At 37.9% G+C, this 18,091-nt stretch overlaps 2 protein-coding genes across 9 annotated transcripts in view; one reads left to right on the forward strand and one right to left on the reverse strand.

Annotated features, from left to right (window-relative positions):
* Positions 1-18,091, forward strand: part of Med12l (mediator complex subunit 12L) — a 314,509-nt gene that overhangs the window by 224,099 nt on the left and 72,319 nt on the right. For all 7 annotated transcript variants that reach the window (XM_060378349.1, XM_060378355.1, XM_060378351.1 and 4 more), the window contains 2 exons: positions 12,257-12,404; positions 17,653-17,771. In XM_060378349.1, the coding sequence (XP_060234332.1) occupies positions 12,257-12,404; positions 17,653-17,771 (267 nt within the window). The remainder of the gene's footprint in view (positions 1-12,256; positions 12,405-17,652; positions 17,772-18,091) is intronic.
* Positions 1,492-18,091, reverse strand: part of P2ry12 (purinergic receptor P2Y12) — a 46,054-nt gene continuing 29,454 nt past the window's right edge. Inside the window, exons 1-3 of one of the 2 annotated variants that reach the window (XM_060378357.1) lie at positions 12,003-12,025; positions 5,175-5,343; positions 1,492-3,488 (exon numbers count right to left, since the gene is read on the reverse strand). In XM_060378357.1, the coding sequence (XP_060234340.1) occupies positions 2,434-3,477 (1,044 nt within the window). In that variant the 5' untranslated portion in view covers positions 3,478-3,488; positions 5,175-5,343; positions 12,003-12,025 and the 3' untranslated portion in view covers positions 1,492-2,433. Of the gene's footprint in view, positions 3,489-5,174; positions 5,344-12,002; positions 12,026-18,091 lie in introns of those variants that run through there. The other variant, XM_021653809.2, reaches the window with a different exon arrangement.

Genomic DNA, 18,091 nt, shown 5'->3' on the forward strand with positions numbered 1-18,091 from the left:
GTACATGCACACCTGTGCCATCAAATATGTGGAGATGTTAAAGTACAGATGTCAAAGGAGCTGTGGGAGTTCTTTCTTTCTACCACTTGGGTTCTGGGGATGAAATTCAGATTACCAGCCTTTGCAGCAAGCATCTTTACCTTTGGAGCAAGGACCTTCCCAATTGGGCTCCAGTTTGCTTAGGAAATAATGTTTAAAACTGACAAACTGATTTAATGAAGTTAAAACTTTCTGCATGACAAAGGAAATAGTTAAGCAGGAAAGATGAAAGAAAAAAAAGCCACAAATAAATAAATAAATAAAGTTTTTAAATTTATCTTCAAATTCTGAAAATGCATTGTTTTTTTTTTTTTTTTACTGTGTATACATAACCATAAAATATTGGTAATTCCAAACACCTTGCAGTTCTTTTATTAAAATTTCTTAATCCTATCTGCATTATTTGCCTGTCTTCTTGTAGAAAAATATCACAGTAAATTAGTGTGAAACAAGCCACAAAGGAGGCTTGTTCAGGCTCTCTGTTCCCTCCGGCAGTCTCTTCGCTTGTACACACTGAATTCATGGGACCTTGACAAAGAGCTCTTACAAACTTCTCATTCCACACTTGGACAGTTTGAACGGCGGCTGCTGCCCATTATTTATCTCATGTTTGAAATAGATTTTGATGGAGATAGTCAGTTGCTAGATTCCCTTTGCTGCCCACATACTGATATTCTTACAAACCAAAAAGTATATGTCTAGTTGTAGAATGAAGTACTATGGCAGAAATGACACTAGCTGTTTGTTCAGTACCCTGTCATAGTTGGAATATGTTCCCTTTTTTATATTACAGTGTTGGAGATTGAAACTGTGTCCCTTGTGTTCCTAGGGAAGAGCTCTCTCTTTGAGCTGTGTCCCTAGTCTGCTTATTCACATTTTTGACAGTCTCTACATCCATCTCCAACATCCTGTTCTCGCTGTAGCTGTGCAGAGTAGGAGTACAGCCACCTGGGAAGAGATGCTGCATTATGAATTACATACCCTTAGCTTTGTACCAAAATAGATCTCAGTTAGTTGTTCTGGGTTTGCGAAACAGTACTGAGGTTTAACAAAACTTGTCTATAGTATAATCTACCTTTAGCATTTCTTATAAAATATAGTTGGATGCTAGGCTTTATGCCATCTTCTGCTGGAGAATCACCTGTAAGGAGCATTAATAATTGAGACAAATTATTTGAACTTCCGCACATTAGATACCTTGCTTATATTAAAGCTATCAAGGATGACCCCAATTTAGCCTTCTTGCTTATATGCATAAATTGAAGTGTCACAGCATACCAAAGAAACATGCATCAGTTCTGTGTTAACAAATTAAAATAAAATGTCAACTATGAAATATATGAAATCTGACTACATGCCTCATCCCCTTTACCATTACACAGGGTCTTATAAACATGATATTACTTTTTTTCTGAAGAGACCGCAGAATATATAATAAAGCTATACTGGCCACAGGTTGTAAATAGATTTACTCTTTAATATAGGTGAAGAAGGTTGGTCCATTGTAGCTAATACTTTTGAACAAAGAAATTCCAACAAAATGATACAGAATAAATGCAATTTTTATATCATACACATGATTACAAACAGATAATAGCAAGTGCTTTTCATATTAATAGATGTTTGGCAATTATAGTTACTTTTTTCTTACTAAGAAGTGTTTTCCTCTCTCAAGTAGGAGGCATTTCCAAAGTTAGTTATTGAAGATAAGTGCCAATAATGGCACTGTACCTGGTAAACTCAGAATTTTAGTGAAACTGCTTCTTTCTAGTGTTAAGGAAGTAGTAATCTTTTAAAATATTAGAATGTTATAATAATTTACTCTCTTTACATTAATGATTTTATTCATTATGTTTCTTCTTAAAGGAAAGATACATCTTTAAACCTCTACTAACTTAATGAGCATTCAGGTCTCATCCAATGTCATTTGATTTGGTTTAAGTCTCTGTGCATTTGTGTTGTCCTTGTTGTTTTAAATGAGAAGTCAGTAGTTACCATGCTTGATATATCAGATCAAACATAATTTTTCACTTTTTAAAATAATAATTGTGATTGGTTATGTATTTTCAGAGGACAGTGGGCATTACATTTCATGGTTGTTTGTTTTGTAGAAACTAGGTAAATAATTAATTCTTTGTGGGTTTGCCCGCAGTATAGCAATGCGATGCAGTTGATTTTACTGTATGCCTGAAGATTAGAATTTTTTTTTACCTTATATTTTATTTTATATATGTATATATTCTGGAAAAGTAGATAAAGATTATTTCCCCAGTGTATTGCCTATTTAAAGAGCCATTAACTCAGCTTCTTTTTAGTGAGTGTTAATACTTTTGTGTGGTGATTTCCTTGGAGAAGTCTTATCACTAGAGACTGAAGCACCGTTTGGTTAACAGTTTACATTGGTGTCTCCTCGCTTGGGTCTCCACCTTCCTGCCCTTTCTTCTTGTTTTCTCCAGGTGGTGACATAGAACTTGAGCACCTCAGCATGCTTGTCAGGGAGTTTCTGAAAGACTTGCAAAGGAAAAAATAAATGAATGGGTCGAGGCAGGCATTCAAGGACGTCAGCCACAGGGTGCTCTCCTTCACATAGAAGAGAGCGTTTTCGGCAGCACAGTCAAAGACAGCCCGGGTCTGGCTCAGGGTGTAGGGAATCCGTGCAAAGTGGAAGGGAACAAAACAAATGAAGAAGACGGCAATGATGATGAAAACTTTGATGTTCACCTTTTTCCTGGGAACTTTGGCTGACCCCCTTGTTCTTACATAGGAGCGATAGAGTTCTTTCGTAATGAGACTATAACAAACAATGACAATTAAAAAATTAATCCAGAAAATGACTTGGCAGATGTAATTGACTATTTCATGCCAGACCAGACCAAACTCTGACTTTAAGAAGGAACATTTCGTTACATCTTTACCTTTTGGCCTCCTGTTGGTGAGAATCATGTTAGGCAGCGAGAGTAAGAACATGAAGGCCCAGATGACAACAGAAAGAATCTTCGCACCCAAGAGATTGCTGGGGTTGGAAGTTTTAAATGGCCTGGTGGTCTTCAGGTAGCGGTCAATGGTTATCAGTCCAAGGAATGATATGCTGATATACATTGTAAAATAAAATGTGACCGAGGTAACTTGGCACACCAAGGTTCTCAGAGGCCCGGCTCCCAGTTTGGCATCACTGAGAATTTTGAATGGAAAAGTTAGAATCATGAGAAGATCAGAAATGACTGTGTTCTTGAGAAAAATAATGAAGTTGGATTTACTGCGGATTTGAAAGAAAATCCTCATTGCCAAGCTGTTCGTGATGAGCCCAGCGAAGAACAGGACGGTGTAGAGCAGCGGGAAGAGGACCTGGGTAATCTTGTAGTCTCTGCTGCAGAGGGTGCTGTTCCCCAGGGAGGAGGTGGTGTTGACCGCGGTGGTGTTGACACCAGGCATCTCCATGGCGCTGGTTCCTAGAGTAGAGACAGTGAGGGTGATTACACTTAGTCATTGGCTTAGTAGCTATCTCTATACATAATTTTTAGAAGCACAGCCTTGCTTAGAACTTGACTTTTCTGATCTTTATTGTGGCAGTTAGTAGGGATTAATAGAACGCCAAATCCCTGAATATCCCATCTAAACAAATATTCCATCTCTGGCAACAAAAAATGACATGAAATACGTTGTGTAGGTTTATAGGAACCTTGAGTTTGTTTCTGTTGAATGTTGTATTTCATAGCCCGTTGTCATGGTGCCATCCCTCCTGTACTTAATTTGAAAATCCTTATAGAATGTTCTCTAATGATGCTCACCTTTCCCCTCATCTTCTTTCCCTGTAGCCTTTTGTTTCTGATTGCAGCTTTCTTCCCTCTGCGCCCCTATTCCTGGTTTCACTCTTTAGTATCATTGATGAATTCAGTGGAGAAGTGACTGATTATGAGTTAGAATTGTAAATGAAAAAGCTCAAAGAAATTGGCATAAAGTCATTGTTGGGAAATTTATTCAATAAATTAAGTAGTAAATTATAAAAAATAAAAATCCGAAAAATCTTCCTGTGTACTGGGGAAAGATTTCTGCCTATGCTCAGACATGCAATCTACTATTAGCCTCACAGAAACTCATTATTTAGCTTAGAGGATTTTTAGCCCATGCATTTTTCATTTTCAACTTGTATGTATATTTGAAGGTTGTATGTGTTTTTTAATATCATTCAGTGTGAATCCTAAAATAACAACAACATCAACAACAATAATAATAATAATAATGAAGGCAACAGCCTTTGTATGTGTGATTATTACTCAATATTTCTTAAAGCATCAAGAGCATCATTCTCAGATTTATGGCATATTTAATGTTAGCTAAAATAAAATAGCAGAAATCAGTCCCTGTCTTGCCTCCTAGGTTATCATACAAGAGACAGCTTAAGAATAGTAGCAGCTGACTTGAATATGTTATAGGTGGCCTCTAGCTTGAAATTTAAGATGGAATTTAAAACTTTTCAAAGTTCCATCAAACAAAATGATTTCTCATAAAACGGAATTTCTCATATTCAAGTATACAGTTTAAAAACCCTTCATAACTCCCACATAAGATTTAACACGATAAATGAAGATAGCAGGTCCTCCCTCCAGATCTCATTGGAGTTCTTTAATTATTGAAAAGAATGCAGTTAAGAATATCTCCCGGAGGTTGACCTTGTTGCTTTGCACCTTAACCCCTCATTCAGCACCTCAGACATGAAGGAGAACCACTGAGTTCAACCCTTTTTGCAATTGTTAGTTCCTCTTAATTATTCATTCCTATCTGTTCTGATAACTCTAACTTAGGAATGCTCATTGTGTATAGTAGGTAAATCATTGAACAACTGTCTTGACATTGGAAATTTCCATTCCTTTTGTCTGTATTTAATTCTCATTTTAGAGTCAAAGCATCAACATTTCTCCATGCTTGGCATATTTTTTATTGAAGAACTTAATTTCCCATACCACTAAGACTAGTACCTTAGTTTTATTAATTCAAACACATGCTATTATTCCAAGCATATGCTTCTGACTTTATTAATTGCTATACAAGGTTTTCAATTTCAAGAACAAACTTGGAAAATATACATATATTTCATAGTATATGTAGATTTCTGTCAAATGCTAATATAACATTACCTGGTTATGCTGTTGGATCTGAAGAGTTTGAGTGTCTCCGGTAATGCCAGCCAGTTAGTAAAACTTGCAGACTGGCATGTGGTGTTTTCCTCTCGGTGACTTAGTTCAGTTGCCAAACCCCTCTGTGGTAGAGAATCTGCCGAGTTTCAGCAGTGCAGTCTTGAGTGTTCTAGACAGAAATAAAAGGATAGGGAAGAAAGACCATCTCAGTAAGCCGCTACCTTCCATGCATATTCAGAGCTGTGCAGACTCAGAGTCTGTCTGTTTTTAGGACTTCTGTTTTTATTTCATGGAAGATAATAGGCTGAAGGTGGCTGAGAAAAATCATCTTTTAAAAGGCAATTTAAGATGCTGTGGGTTTTTTTTTTTTTTTCTAAAACCTGTAACAGAATCATTATAGTAGAGGGTTTTGCTTATTAGTTTGCTTTTTGGCTATTTTCCATGAAAATAAATGATAAATCCTAGTTGAGATGAAGTCTGCTAAAGCTGTTCACAGAGAAGGTTGCAGGTTTGCCCTTGCAGATGTCTGTTCATCTGAAAGCATACTGTGCTCACAGTGGACAATGTGTCACTGTCTGACAGGTAATTCTATTATCTCAAAATGTGCGCTCCCTTGGGGAGAGTGGGCCTGCTGCTTCACGTTTTATCCCAGTTCCTAATGTCATTATTTACAATCTGTGTTTGATTATCGTCTTTGTGGGTAGAACAGCACCATCCCATTATAAACTATTAGACTCCCAAATCACATTAGGAAAGAAAGCAGTTGTGTCCCCTGCCAGGCTGGTTGCATGAAACAGCCTTCGTGGTATTGGTGACTAGAACGCAATACTAAAGAAACGTTGTCCATTACTTAAGTTTATGCGTAATGATGGTATTGAATTAAACCGTCTTTGTAACACTGCTATATGCAATTCTCTAAATTTTAAGCTAAAATTTAAGCTAAAAATAAACACTTGGAGTGAAATTATAAGATAAATTTGTGACTGCTTTATAGTTATGTAAATATTTCTGGCTCCCATATTTAGAGAGAAAGCACATGCCTTGTGCACAAGTGCACCATTTCCAACTGAAATGGCTCTTTGCAATAAAGCCACTTGAGTAGGTGCGTCTACTAGGAGCGTATATTTTATTTATTTGGAAGTTTGAGTGTGTGTACACTTGTTAAATCGATTTGATGGTGCATCATGGCAGCTCAGCATGACGAACATTTGTTTAAAATGTATATTTAGGGGTATGTAGTCTCTAGGAATCAGAAACCCCCATTTTTATTTAAACTTCCTTCTGTGACGCATAGATACACTGAAGAGTGGCAGCCACTGGATTATATTGACACAGGACTTTTATTGTCACTAAAATTTGAAATCAAGCTATTAATCTCATTCACTTGAGCAACATTCAATTGCATACTAACTGCAATGTTTCCATCGCACAGAAACATTGGTTTAATCTTCAACTTTCTGAAATGTTTATGAGGTTGTTTTTACCTTTGTATATAAACAAAGCCAGTTAAACTTATCTTATATGTTAGTTTGGATATCTGAAATACTTTATAAAAGGAACTTTATGCTTCAAAATATTAATTGCCAACATTTGATTTCTTATACTGCCATGAATTAACCCACTTTTATTATATTAGTCAATACTCATTTTATCAATTTCTGAATGAAGGACACTGAGTAAAACATTTGGATTAATTGGAGACTGCATTCAGAGCCACCCCTGTTCCTGAGGCTGTCTCCATGACATCTATGTAGTCTCTGTCCTCTTCAGAGCCCAGGAGTGAGATCTGAATGATGTGTGGAATGGCTGGACTCCCCTTTGATCAAATAAGCAATATGCTTGCCTTTATACCAAATTCTAAACTCTAGGATTTTTATAGTGTTTCTAAGGTCTCTGTTAAATCTTCTGAAGGAGAATTATAGATTACCTTCACATTAAAAGTTCAAAATTCCTAAGTCTTTCCTACTGAAATTTTTTTTCAAATCCCTAAAACATTCTTAGTAGAGATTTGAAGAATAAAAATAACTTTGACCTTAGCCTACTTCAGCTTTCCTCTGAAGTAACAACTAAGAACACTTCTCTCTGAACCTTCTCATATTTTCTTATTGGGGACAATTGCCAATTTCCCCTTTGATCACCTGACCATGAAAGTGACTAAAATATTTAGTCAGAAAGTTTCTTATCCTAGAACTCTGTATTATAGATAGTATAATTTGTTGGGCACACCATCCTCTCCCTATCAATAAATAAAATTATCACATACTGTTTATAATTGTATTATTGGGAAATGAAATTTAATTTGATTATTTTTCTAACAGATAATTTGGAATATTGAACAGAACTTTTATTTCAAATGGTTAATTATTTTGTCAAATCTGTTGGGGATAATTCTTTCTACTCATCTGAAATTGATTTAATTCAAATAGTATGACTGTGAGACCAGGAGGCCATTCCTTGAAGTGCACGTGGTCCTTGTGCATCTAGGTTTGGGCAGGGGGATGACAATGTAATTAGACATTTGATTATCAGTTGGGATCTTTCAACTGTCATGACTTTTATCATTTTGGTATCAATGAAATTTTTGGTTGAAGACATTATATCGATGCATGATTCTGTTAGTTTGCTTAGTTTTATTGGTCATAGTAAGTTAGGTAATATAAACAGTAGCTTTCAAAAATAAAAAATTCTTGGTTTTATTGGTCATAGTAAGTTAGGTGATATAAACAATAGCTTTCAAAAATAAACAATCCGTATTTAGCAAGAAGTCTGTGTCTTATATTTCAAGTATCCACCAACCTTATCCTTGCTTGAAAGAAGAGAAATGGTGTTTTGTGGACTCTGCACAAGTATTCCCTTCAAAAATAAGTTATCTGTTTTCATGATTTGTAAAAAAGGGTGCTGTCATTTAGGAATAGTTACCAGTGAAAAGTAGTGGCCAATTATTTGGTCCTGGTGATGCAGCTCTCGCCATGTGCATACCCATTCAGTCTTCCAACCCAAGGCTTAGTACAGATAGAACATTTGTCTGAGTTATTTCTTGAGCAAAATTATGCGGTAACAATGAGAGATCTAGCTGCAAGATGGCATGTTCAAAGGCAAGTTTTAATAGTTTTTAAACAATTTACTTCTAGGTATTGCGTTATGATGACAGTGACATTAATTTGCCTGTTCATTTCAAGTGTTCCAGAGAATGGAGCACATTCAAAATGCCTTTTAAAAACTTATCCTTAAATATTAACTAGTTCTAATATTCTGTGCTCCTTGACTCACTGTAGACATAGCAGAAAGTAGGGCCAGGAGAAGGAGTCATCATTCTGATGACGTCAGCTGTATTTTCACACATTATGAGACATACATACTATAAAACACACACATTTTGGCAATTGACTAGGGTCAGATAGAAGGGGAGTAGGACCTTCCCTATCATTGGACTTGGGGAGGGACATAGGAGAAGAAGAAGAGGAAAGGAGGGTGGGATTGGGAGAGGATGGGGGAGGGTGCTACAGCTGAGATACAAAGTAAATAAACTGTAATTAATAAAATAAAATTAAAAATTAAGAAAAGAAATCAAGTTGACTAAGAGTAGACCTTATTTTGGCCAACTCCATTCTTTCCTCCTTAAGATGTCTATCTGAGAAGACACTTTGAAATTTTCTATGGTAGGTGAGTGTGTTATGGTTTTCAAGGTGGACCCTTCTAGTTTCGTAGTCAGCTACTTCTCTGTGAGCATGATGTAATGCCTGGGGAAAGGAGTGATCAATCTGGAGGATGTTCTTTTTAGACATCGGCTTTCAGGGACATGGCCTGTTCAATTCTTGGCATTTATCCTAAAAATAAAGACAGTTGGACTTTGATAGAGGGATCAGTTATTCCTTTTTCTGCCCAGTGAATATACCCTTCAGGGATAAGTTTTGGCTCTAGTCTCAGATCATTACTAGTACTCACAAGTGTGGGTTTGCTGTGTTGAAAGAGTGACATCTACTGCCACCTTTGCAAGTATTTAATACATAATCAGAGGTTGAGTTGCTTTTCATCTGATAAATTCACTGAGGTTTTATACATTTTTCTACTTAAAAAACATATAGATATAAACAAATCATGTAGTCCGCTGGGAACTTCTAAATGTCCCTCCCTTTCTGTTAGAAAGCCAATAATGGCTACAATTTTCCTGGTATTAACTGAAGGAAGTCAGTATGCTCTTCTCCCTGCCAAATCCTTCCCATTTCATGGTATGCTGTTCTGGAGTGACTCCATTATGTCTCTCTCCATCAGGGCTGTGCCACCTGCCTCAGTTCCTCAAGCCCATCAGTGGGCTGAATGGAGTTTTACGTTTCTCACTTCTTTATCTCCATACTTCTGTTTTCCTGATTTTGCCCCTGTGCTTGGGTAAAGCAGTGTTTTTGTCTTTCCTGTTAATCTAGACTTCTCCCACCTCTCACCAGTAATCTGCTCTGAAAACAATATCCTTTATGATGGCTTCTTTATAGGTGTCATAACTCTGAAACAAGAGTTAGCTATTTATTACCCAAACCAAGTTTTCTCTTAAACTTGTTCTTCATGCCCAGCTTCTTGTAAACTTGAGTCACTTCTCTGCCACCCATCCCCCTCACTTCTTTCATAGCAACACTTCAGTGCCTTGCTTCCTGCTGTGCTACCTTCACTACTATGGAGAAACTTCTCTTTTGTAGTATACATGTGTTTTTGGTAAAAAAAAAAAAATTAAAACAAAAAACACAAACAAAAATCAAAGATACCATCTCTAAGTTGACTCTTTACCTTAATTTGGTCCCTATTGGACTATTGGTTGATGGTCACTATTTTTGTGTCTCCTGGCCTGATTTCTAGACCATGCATGGTTGGATAATCTTAGTAAGTGAAGAAGCACATGTAAGCATCATTTAATGGCTTGATGTTATTCTCAAATACCCCATCTACCTGCTTTTCTTACCTATGTAGAATTGTGGAGGTTTTGCACCTCTCTCAGTACTTACTGCTGCCATTACTGCCTCACCTGTGACCTGCATTAGTGCTGCATCAAACCAGATACATATCAACTGTACATTTTCATATTTCTTTTTTCTTCAACAGCCTTTTCAGATGGATTCAGTGAAATCCAGAGAAGTACATACTCACCCACTAGACCCTGATGTCTGACCCTTTTCTCCTCAGGTGCCTCTAAAAGGTCTACTTTTTGTTTCTCATCCCCACAGCTAACACTTCGTTCACCACACAACCATGAACTTTCTGTTGGTCTCTCACATCATCAACATTTTTAGCACTTTAACAGCCAACTTGTTTCCTACAAAACAATGATATTGTCTTCTTTCCTTCCCATATATCTTTTTTTATTCATGTTTCTTCCTTAGTCTATTCACTTCCTTTGTGCTCGTTACACTTACCAAGCATTAAGAGCCAACTTGGTGCTTAAAAAAGAGAATAATAGTGGACTCAGGAAGACAGTGGTTAATGCCACACAACAAACAAACAAAAAAAGCAATAACCTAGAAAATAAATGAATTATGTGTGATGAGCACTCTTGGGCATTGCATGTGCATTATGTCTTATTTAGTCTCACAAATCCTTAAATGGAAGATAGCATAACACTGACTTCAGGAGAGGAATCTGAGACTAGGAACTAGGTTACTTACCCAGGATTATGGTTGACTTAGAGCATCGTGACTAGGATACATTCTAACCTCTTTCAGCCCTCAGGGTGGTACACCATGTGGCTGTGGCTGTCCTGAGATCTCATCAGTATGTGGATCCTTTTATCTCTTAGCAACCCCGCTTGGACCTCTCTAGATCTGTTTGGGTACTTGGAACATGAAGAATTAGCAGAGCAGCACAGAAAGAGAAGTCAACAGGATATGCAAATGTGCATTATTTCGAGCACTTTATGAAAAAGTGAAACCAGGGTAACTGAGTTGTGGCCTGAAGGCGAGTGTGTGCTTGAGGGGAAAAAAATTGCCAGAGTTGGAGAGTGAGCATAGTATTACTCACCAGCTGCAGACGCATGGCATTTGTTCATGTATGCAGAGAACACACAGTTGGATGTGTAACACTGACATTCCCCACTTCTGAAGGGGTTTTTGCAGCCATTAGTAATGACAAACAAGCGTGGATTATTTCTCTGGGAGGACTTCTCTAGGATCAGAGGCAATGCCCTTTGCAGTGGGATGCCTTAGCATGAACACTGTTGCATAAAGAGGGAGATGTGTGTGTGGAAAGGTCCAACTGAAAAATAAATAACTTTGCTCAAATAAATAAATAAAAGGAAAACAAAAGATGCCAGGGTGAAATTAAAATTTAAAGTAGTCATGAGAGTGAGGATACACCTTAGATGCTCACCTTTGGGTATGGGTAAATTGAACCTTGTGCTGGATGCCTGTTCGTTACTCAACACCTCAGAAATGTATTTTCTCACAAGGAAAAAAAAAGTAGTGCTTGATTTGCCATTCTCATATGGGGAGCAAGGGCCTGAAATGAAGAGTGGTCTTCTCAGATGATGTATTTCTAGCTACTTAGTTCACACATGGTGATCCTCCTTAAATTTTCCTGTTTTGTTATCTAGAAATAAATACTAATACATCTTATCCAGTCATGTTCTAATAAGTGTTGTATCTTTTCTGAAGGTTATTTGAGCAAGGTTACTTTTTCTTGAATATCCTAGCAAGATTTTTTTTTTCTAAATATAAGACACATATTTTCCTGTGTATCTAAGACCAAGCTCACTAAGGAAATGATATTTTCTTTAAGGACATCATATCATCATTTTATGCCATGTTCAAACTTAGACAATGAAAAAAATCTTTCAGTAGCCAGACTTACTCTGTAGGGTACGCCCACATCAAATGCTTCAGGTCAGCTGTCACTTTTTTTGTTTTTTTAAATTTTTTACTTTAGCATGTTCCAAACTGGAAAAACTGGGATGGTGCCGGCGGCAGAGGTTGAAGTGAGTTGCAGAGCTGGCAGATGCCACCCCCACAGGCAGGCATGGAGAGGCTGTGATTAGTGTGTTTCAGGAGTATAAAATGTACCCCCAGCCCTGCAAACTGGTTTCAGAGGCGTTTGCTCTCTTTCAGGATGAATCTTCAAGTCATGAATGTAACCAGCGCACAATCCTTCTCTATGGAGTCGGAAAGGAGCGTGACGAAGCCAGGCATCAGCTGAAGAAGATTACCAAAGATATCCTGAAAATCCTAAACAAGAAGAGCACCACAGAATCAGGGGGTAAGGAGCCTCAGCATTCCGGCTCCCGTTGCGTTTGTCCGTGTTCCCTGTTCTCACAGGCCTTATCAAAATGTTCCACGTCATTGTCCCTAGGGTTTCCTCTCTTGAATGACTGTCACACTGAAATATGAATAGGCACATTCACATTTTAAAGGCTAGTGTTCATTTGTATTAATTATCCACCTTCTATAGGTAGAAACAGGTAAGTGATGTACTTTTTCCTGAGTGCCAAGGTTGCTAATAGTCCATCATGGTGGATGATGTTCTAAATAATGAGATGAAGCACTCTGCCTGCAGTCAATTTAGCTTTTCTTTGCATCATTTTACAAGCTTGAACTTTGCTTTTGCTCTTTCTCTCATATTTCACATTAGATGCAAGTTATGTTCTAGTTGCTGATTTCATGTGTTTCAGAAGGATAATTGGTATAGTAGTCTTGGCTAAGTCTGTCACCAAATAATTCCCAGTGAAAGTGACAGTTTGATCTTTTTGACTTGAAATTTTCTTCCCCTATTCATTTCACGTAGTTTTGTTTCAAAACTTTTCCCTTATATTGTGTCATCACATTGCACAACTGGAGTCCTGTAATTATCTACTTCATATTTGCCTAATTACTCTTTTTGAGGTTTACATCATTTTATTATAGTCATGGTTTAATACATGGCATCATTGTATATCTAAGCACCACCATTGCTCATTCCCTTTCTAACACTTCAGTTATATAAAGGAGGAAAAGGGTTGCATTTGCCCCATAGACAGCTCGTGTGCCTACTTGAGTGGAAACTTCTGGGAACACTTCCATTTTTTTTTTTTATGACTTTAACATGATAAATTACTAGGGATTGCTTATGTATATTAGATTTTTCCTAAAAGTGAGAATAATTGAAATAGATTTTATTTTCTGCCATCAGTATGGGTGTGTCTGCTTGAGCACAGCAGAAGGGCAACCTGTCTTGGTTTCAGCCTGTTTTTCTGTAGCTCCAGTGTCTGGGGGATGGGCTTTGGAGAGCACACTGGGGAAGTTGCCCTCATGTGATTTCCATCCCTGGCTCTCTTCCCTCGCCAGTTCAGGACCTCCAAATACACTAGCACCATGAGAGAGATCAAGAGCTGAGGGAGGGAAATGAAACTGTCTTCTGTTGGCTTCTTGTTGTTGGGCTTGAAAAAGAAACTGCTCTGTCTAAGAAAACTATCAGTTGTGCTGTTTTCTCTCTCAGAGAAAAGAGGAAATGGGATGTAATAGAAGATTGAATATAGACATGTGGCTAGCTAGCAAAGGATATTCGTACCAGCTTTTGGTATGGTTAGAATGGTGGTAGGAGGTGCTTACTAGCTGTAAGAGGCAGTCATGCTAAATTTATCTAAATTAGCATAGCGGTCCTTTGCAGACTTCTGAAGTTTCTGGTTTGGAAAGACCAAAGAAGGTTGGAAGGGGAACGAAGTAGTCTTTTGCTGTTCAGCTTCCTTCCTTCCTTCATGGTTCTGCTTTAATGCCAGACTGTAGTCTGTTTTGTCTTTGTACCGAACCTTTAAGTAGACATTTCTTGCAAGTATTGCAAAGTATCAGTCTCATAAACACCACTTCAAAGTGGTATCTTCAGAGGGATTTTTCTTTTTTCTTTCTTCTCTTTAGTTTCAGATACAGTGCTCTGCCATCTGGCAATTAGTCTTCGTTTTAAGTTATTAAGACTTTGTTTATATATACCAGAAGTTAGCCAACTATACTTGAGGCTAATGGAAATTCGTACACACACACACACACACACACACACACACACACGCACACCCCTACCTAACTCAGCAAAATAAAGACTAGAAAGGAAAGAAGAAAGCAGCCCCTTGGACTAGCATGTATTTTGTTGTTGGTAAACTAAACTTAGATTTTTGAAGAACACTTGATTTGTGTGGACCAGCCAGGCGTTCTCTGGGGGATTTCTGACATGAAGTCTTTTGTTGTTATGATTTGTCATTTTTAGAGAGAGTCTCCTGTTTTCTAGACAGGCTGAAATTTGGGGGCTTAGCTGAACTTCTGTTCTTTCCATGTGCTAGGATTATGGGCTTACACCACCAAGCCCTGTTTGTGTGCTGCTAGGGATTGAACTGAAGCCGGCGTGTATGCTAAGGCAGCACTCTGCCAACTGAGCTACTTCTGCTCTTCTAATTTAAAGTGTAAACAGCATTTTTAGTTAAGCAGCCAAATTTCATGTCAAATTTACCATAAATAGGATAGACATCAGAAGTGGGAGAAGACAGGGAACAGAACAGGCGCCTGCCACAGAGGGCCTCTGAAAGACTCTACCCAACAGGGTACTGAAGCAGATGCTGAGACTCATAGCCAAACTTTGGGCAGAGTGCAGGGAATCTTATGAAAGAAAGAGGAGCTAGAAAGACCTGGATGGGACAGGAGCTCCACAAGGAGACCAACAGAGCCAAAAAATCTGGGCCCAGGATATCCTGCAGAGACTAATGGTCTTCTCCAACCAAGGACCATTCATGGAGATAACCTAGATCTCCTGCTCAAGTGAAGGCCATAGGCATATCAGTCTTCATGTGGGTACCCTAGTAAGGCGAACAGGGGTTGTCTGACATGAACTCAGTGTCCATCTCTTTGGTTACCTCTCCGGGTTGGGGGGAGAGATGCAGCCTTGCCAGCCCACAGAGGAAAACAATGCAGCCTATCCTGATGAGACCTGATAGGCTAAGGTCAGAAAGAAGGGGAGGCAGTCCTCCCCTATCAGGGGATTAGGGAAAGGGCATAGTGGGAGAAGAGGGAAGGATGGGTGGGACTGGGAGGAGATGAGGGAGGGGCTACAGCCAGGATACAAAGTGAAAAAATTGTAATAAATTATAAATAATTTTTAATATAACATTGTATAAAAGATCAATACTTTCAGAATTTAAAGGCTTAAAAATTAAGTATTGGAAGAGCAAACATGTATACCATGAAAACAAGAAAATAGGTAAGATAAACCTTAATATAAAGAGTGTATTATTGTGTAAATGACATTGAAATCTTTCATTCTGAACCACCACAAAATTCCAGTATTTTTATTTCTAAATACCAAGACCCAATTATATCTTTTCAGTTGCGCTTTTATGATGTTACACATGTCAGTAGTGGAACCTATTTGCACAAGTGAGCATAGAAAACTGTGCTTGGGAATTCTGAGCTAGGCCTCCTCCTTTGGGTCTTCTGTGTTTGTTTTGGGTCTAGGGAGACTGAAATAATGCATTAATTGCATGTTTTTAAGCACTTTGTACACAAGAGAATTGGTCCAACCTTTTCTGTTTTGGAACAGTGATAGGGAACTGAAAACTAAATCAAAAACTTGGATCTCTCAAATATGCTTACGAAGCATGTAAGAGCACTTATAGAGAAGGCCCCATCCCGTGCCTGACCTGTGCTTGTGAGAAGACACAGTGAAAGAGAAGGAGGTCTGATTAATTTGCTAGTTCTTATTTGTATCATATTTGGTCTAATTTGACAGAAGTGTAATTTTAACACGTTACCAGCTCTTCTTTTTTTGTACGGTAGCAGATATGGTACGTGTGAAGTCAGAAAAAAAAAAAAATCCAAGTGTCATTCTTCTGGCATCTTCCACTATGTTTGTGTTGTTTTTGTTTGAGACATGGTCGTTACTGGCTTGTAATGTGACAGCTAGGCTGCAGGAAGTGTCCCATCTCTGCCTCCCCAGTGCTGTGATAATAGGTGTCACTACTCATAGCATTTTTTTAAACATGGCTTCTAGGATCAGCAGCCAGAGCTGCATGTTACTAACATGAGCTGTCTCCCCTGCCCAATATCAGCACATCTTACTAATTTATTGATTCTGGTATCGCCATGTGTTGTATCAAATTGCAACTTACTTTGCTTCCATATTTGACTTAAGGTCCAAAGTGATATCCACTTTTGATGTAATTGTTCTAAAGCATTGCATTTGCCATTAACAATTTATCGTGGAGTGATGTGAAATCTTGCTGACTTCTTATGACTTTAGTGGAGAAATAAGGGAACTTTGTTTTCTGAACTAAGGATTCCCACGTGAAACAGAGTTGTAGAGCTCCGTCTGCGTTGCCGCTGGCCAGTTAGTACATTGTGCGGTAGAAGTCTTGTAACCCAACCATTCCTTTTTGTTTTTTAAGTTTGTCTTTGTAAATACATAGATCCAGACCTGTTTTTAGATACTTTAATTTTGTCCTTAGTTGTTAAGAAAGCTGGAGTTCTCCAGATAATCTCTCTATATATATATATATATGTGAATCTAAAAGCCAGTGAAATGGTTCAGAGGACAAAGGAACTTGCTACCAAGCCTCCTCACCTGAATTTGATTCCTGGAGAAGAGCGCTCCCACAGATTTTTCTGATTTCCCCAAATGTTCCATGGTGAATGCATATGAACACACAATAAATGAAGAATGAATTTTTTTTAAAAACCTATAACATCCTGTTTAATCATAGTGGGCCTTGGTGCCCCCCCCATGGTGATTCATTGTTGATATTGTATTTTAAAAGTAATTTAATGATGAACATTTTAAAAGGCACTTTATGATAGCCAGAATGTAGTCCTTCTTCACTAGAATTGGTAAATAATGCCATATATTCAAATTGGAATAATGTATTTGAGGATTACTAACTTTAGAACAAATTCAAATTACCTCAACAGTGAACCAATCTTAAAACATAATGTTGAATGAAAGTTTCCACCCACCCAAGGTGGAAGATGACCAGATCTGTCCCCTAGGGGAGGGAAAGTGATTAGAGTGGCATAGGAGGGCTTCTGAGGTCTTATTTCATGGTTTTGATCTCATTCTGTTTTGTGAAAAATGCATAAAGTATATGTTGGTTTCTTCTGTCCATGCCATGCTTCAATAAAAATACCCATCAAAAGCTGGGAACAGGAGAGGGAACCCAGTAAAGTTCCAGGATCCACATAAAAATCGATGGGGTGTGATGGGGTGTGCCTGTAATCTCATGGCTGGGGATTGTGGATATAGGCAGACCTTCTTGTGCTTACTAGCCAGCCAGCCCAGCCCACTTGCTGAGTCTTGGCCAGCAAGAGACCCTGTCCCAAAGCTAAATAAGAGAAGATGAAATAAGATGCTGATACCACCTGAGGGAGGACCAGATGTTTTCCTTTGGCCTTCGTACATATGTATAGAAACATGTAAACATGCCTACACACATCAAAAAAAAGTATCTTTATAAGCATGAAGTGCTTGATACAAAGTAACACATCTCATATTTATTTAGTTGGGGATGAAGGACAGAAAGCCAGGAAGAACAAGCAAGAAGTTTTTCCTACCCCAGAAACTGTGTTCACGAAACTCCAGCTTCTCTCGTACTTTGATCAGCATCAGGTGACTTCCCAGGTACTCATTCAAGGCTGTTGGTCACACATTTTGAATATTCCCACTTCTTTAAAAAACTCAAGTACCTTATATACTTGGAAGCATATCAAGCTTCATTTTTAAGTGTCAGGTTTTTATTTTGTAAGTATTTTTGTGTTTTTATTACATAAGTATTTTTGCTTTATAATAATCAGCAATACATAAAAGCAATTCCTAATATACTTATTATATGACATGCTGACCCAATGTTACTATTGGAGAAGGAGAAACCTGTTGATGATTTAATGAAATACTAAAAAACTGAGAAGAAATCCGTTGTTACTCGGTTAACACATCTCGGT

This window comes from Meriones unguiculatus, chromosome 2 (genome assembly GCF_030254825.1).
Source record: "Meriones unguiculatus strain TT.TT164.6M chromosome 2, Bangor_MerUng_6.1, whole genome shotgun sequence".
Classification (NCBI taxonomy): Eukaryota; Metazoa; Chordata; class Mammalia; order Rodentia; family Muridae; genus Meriones; species Meriones unguiculatus.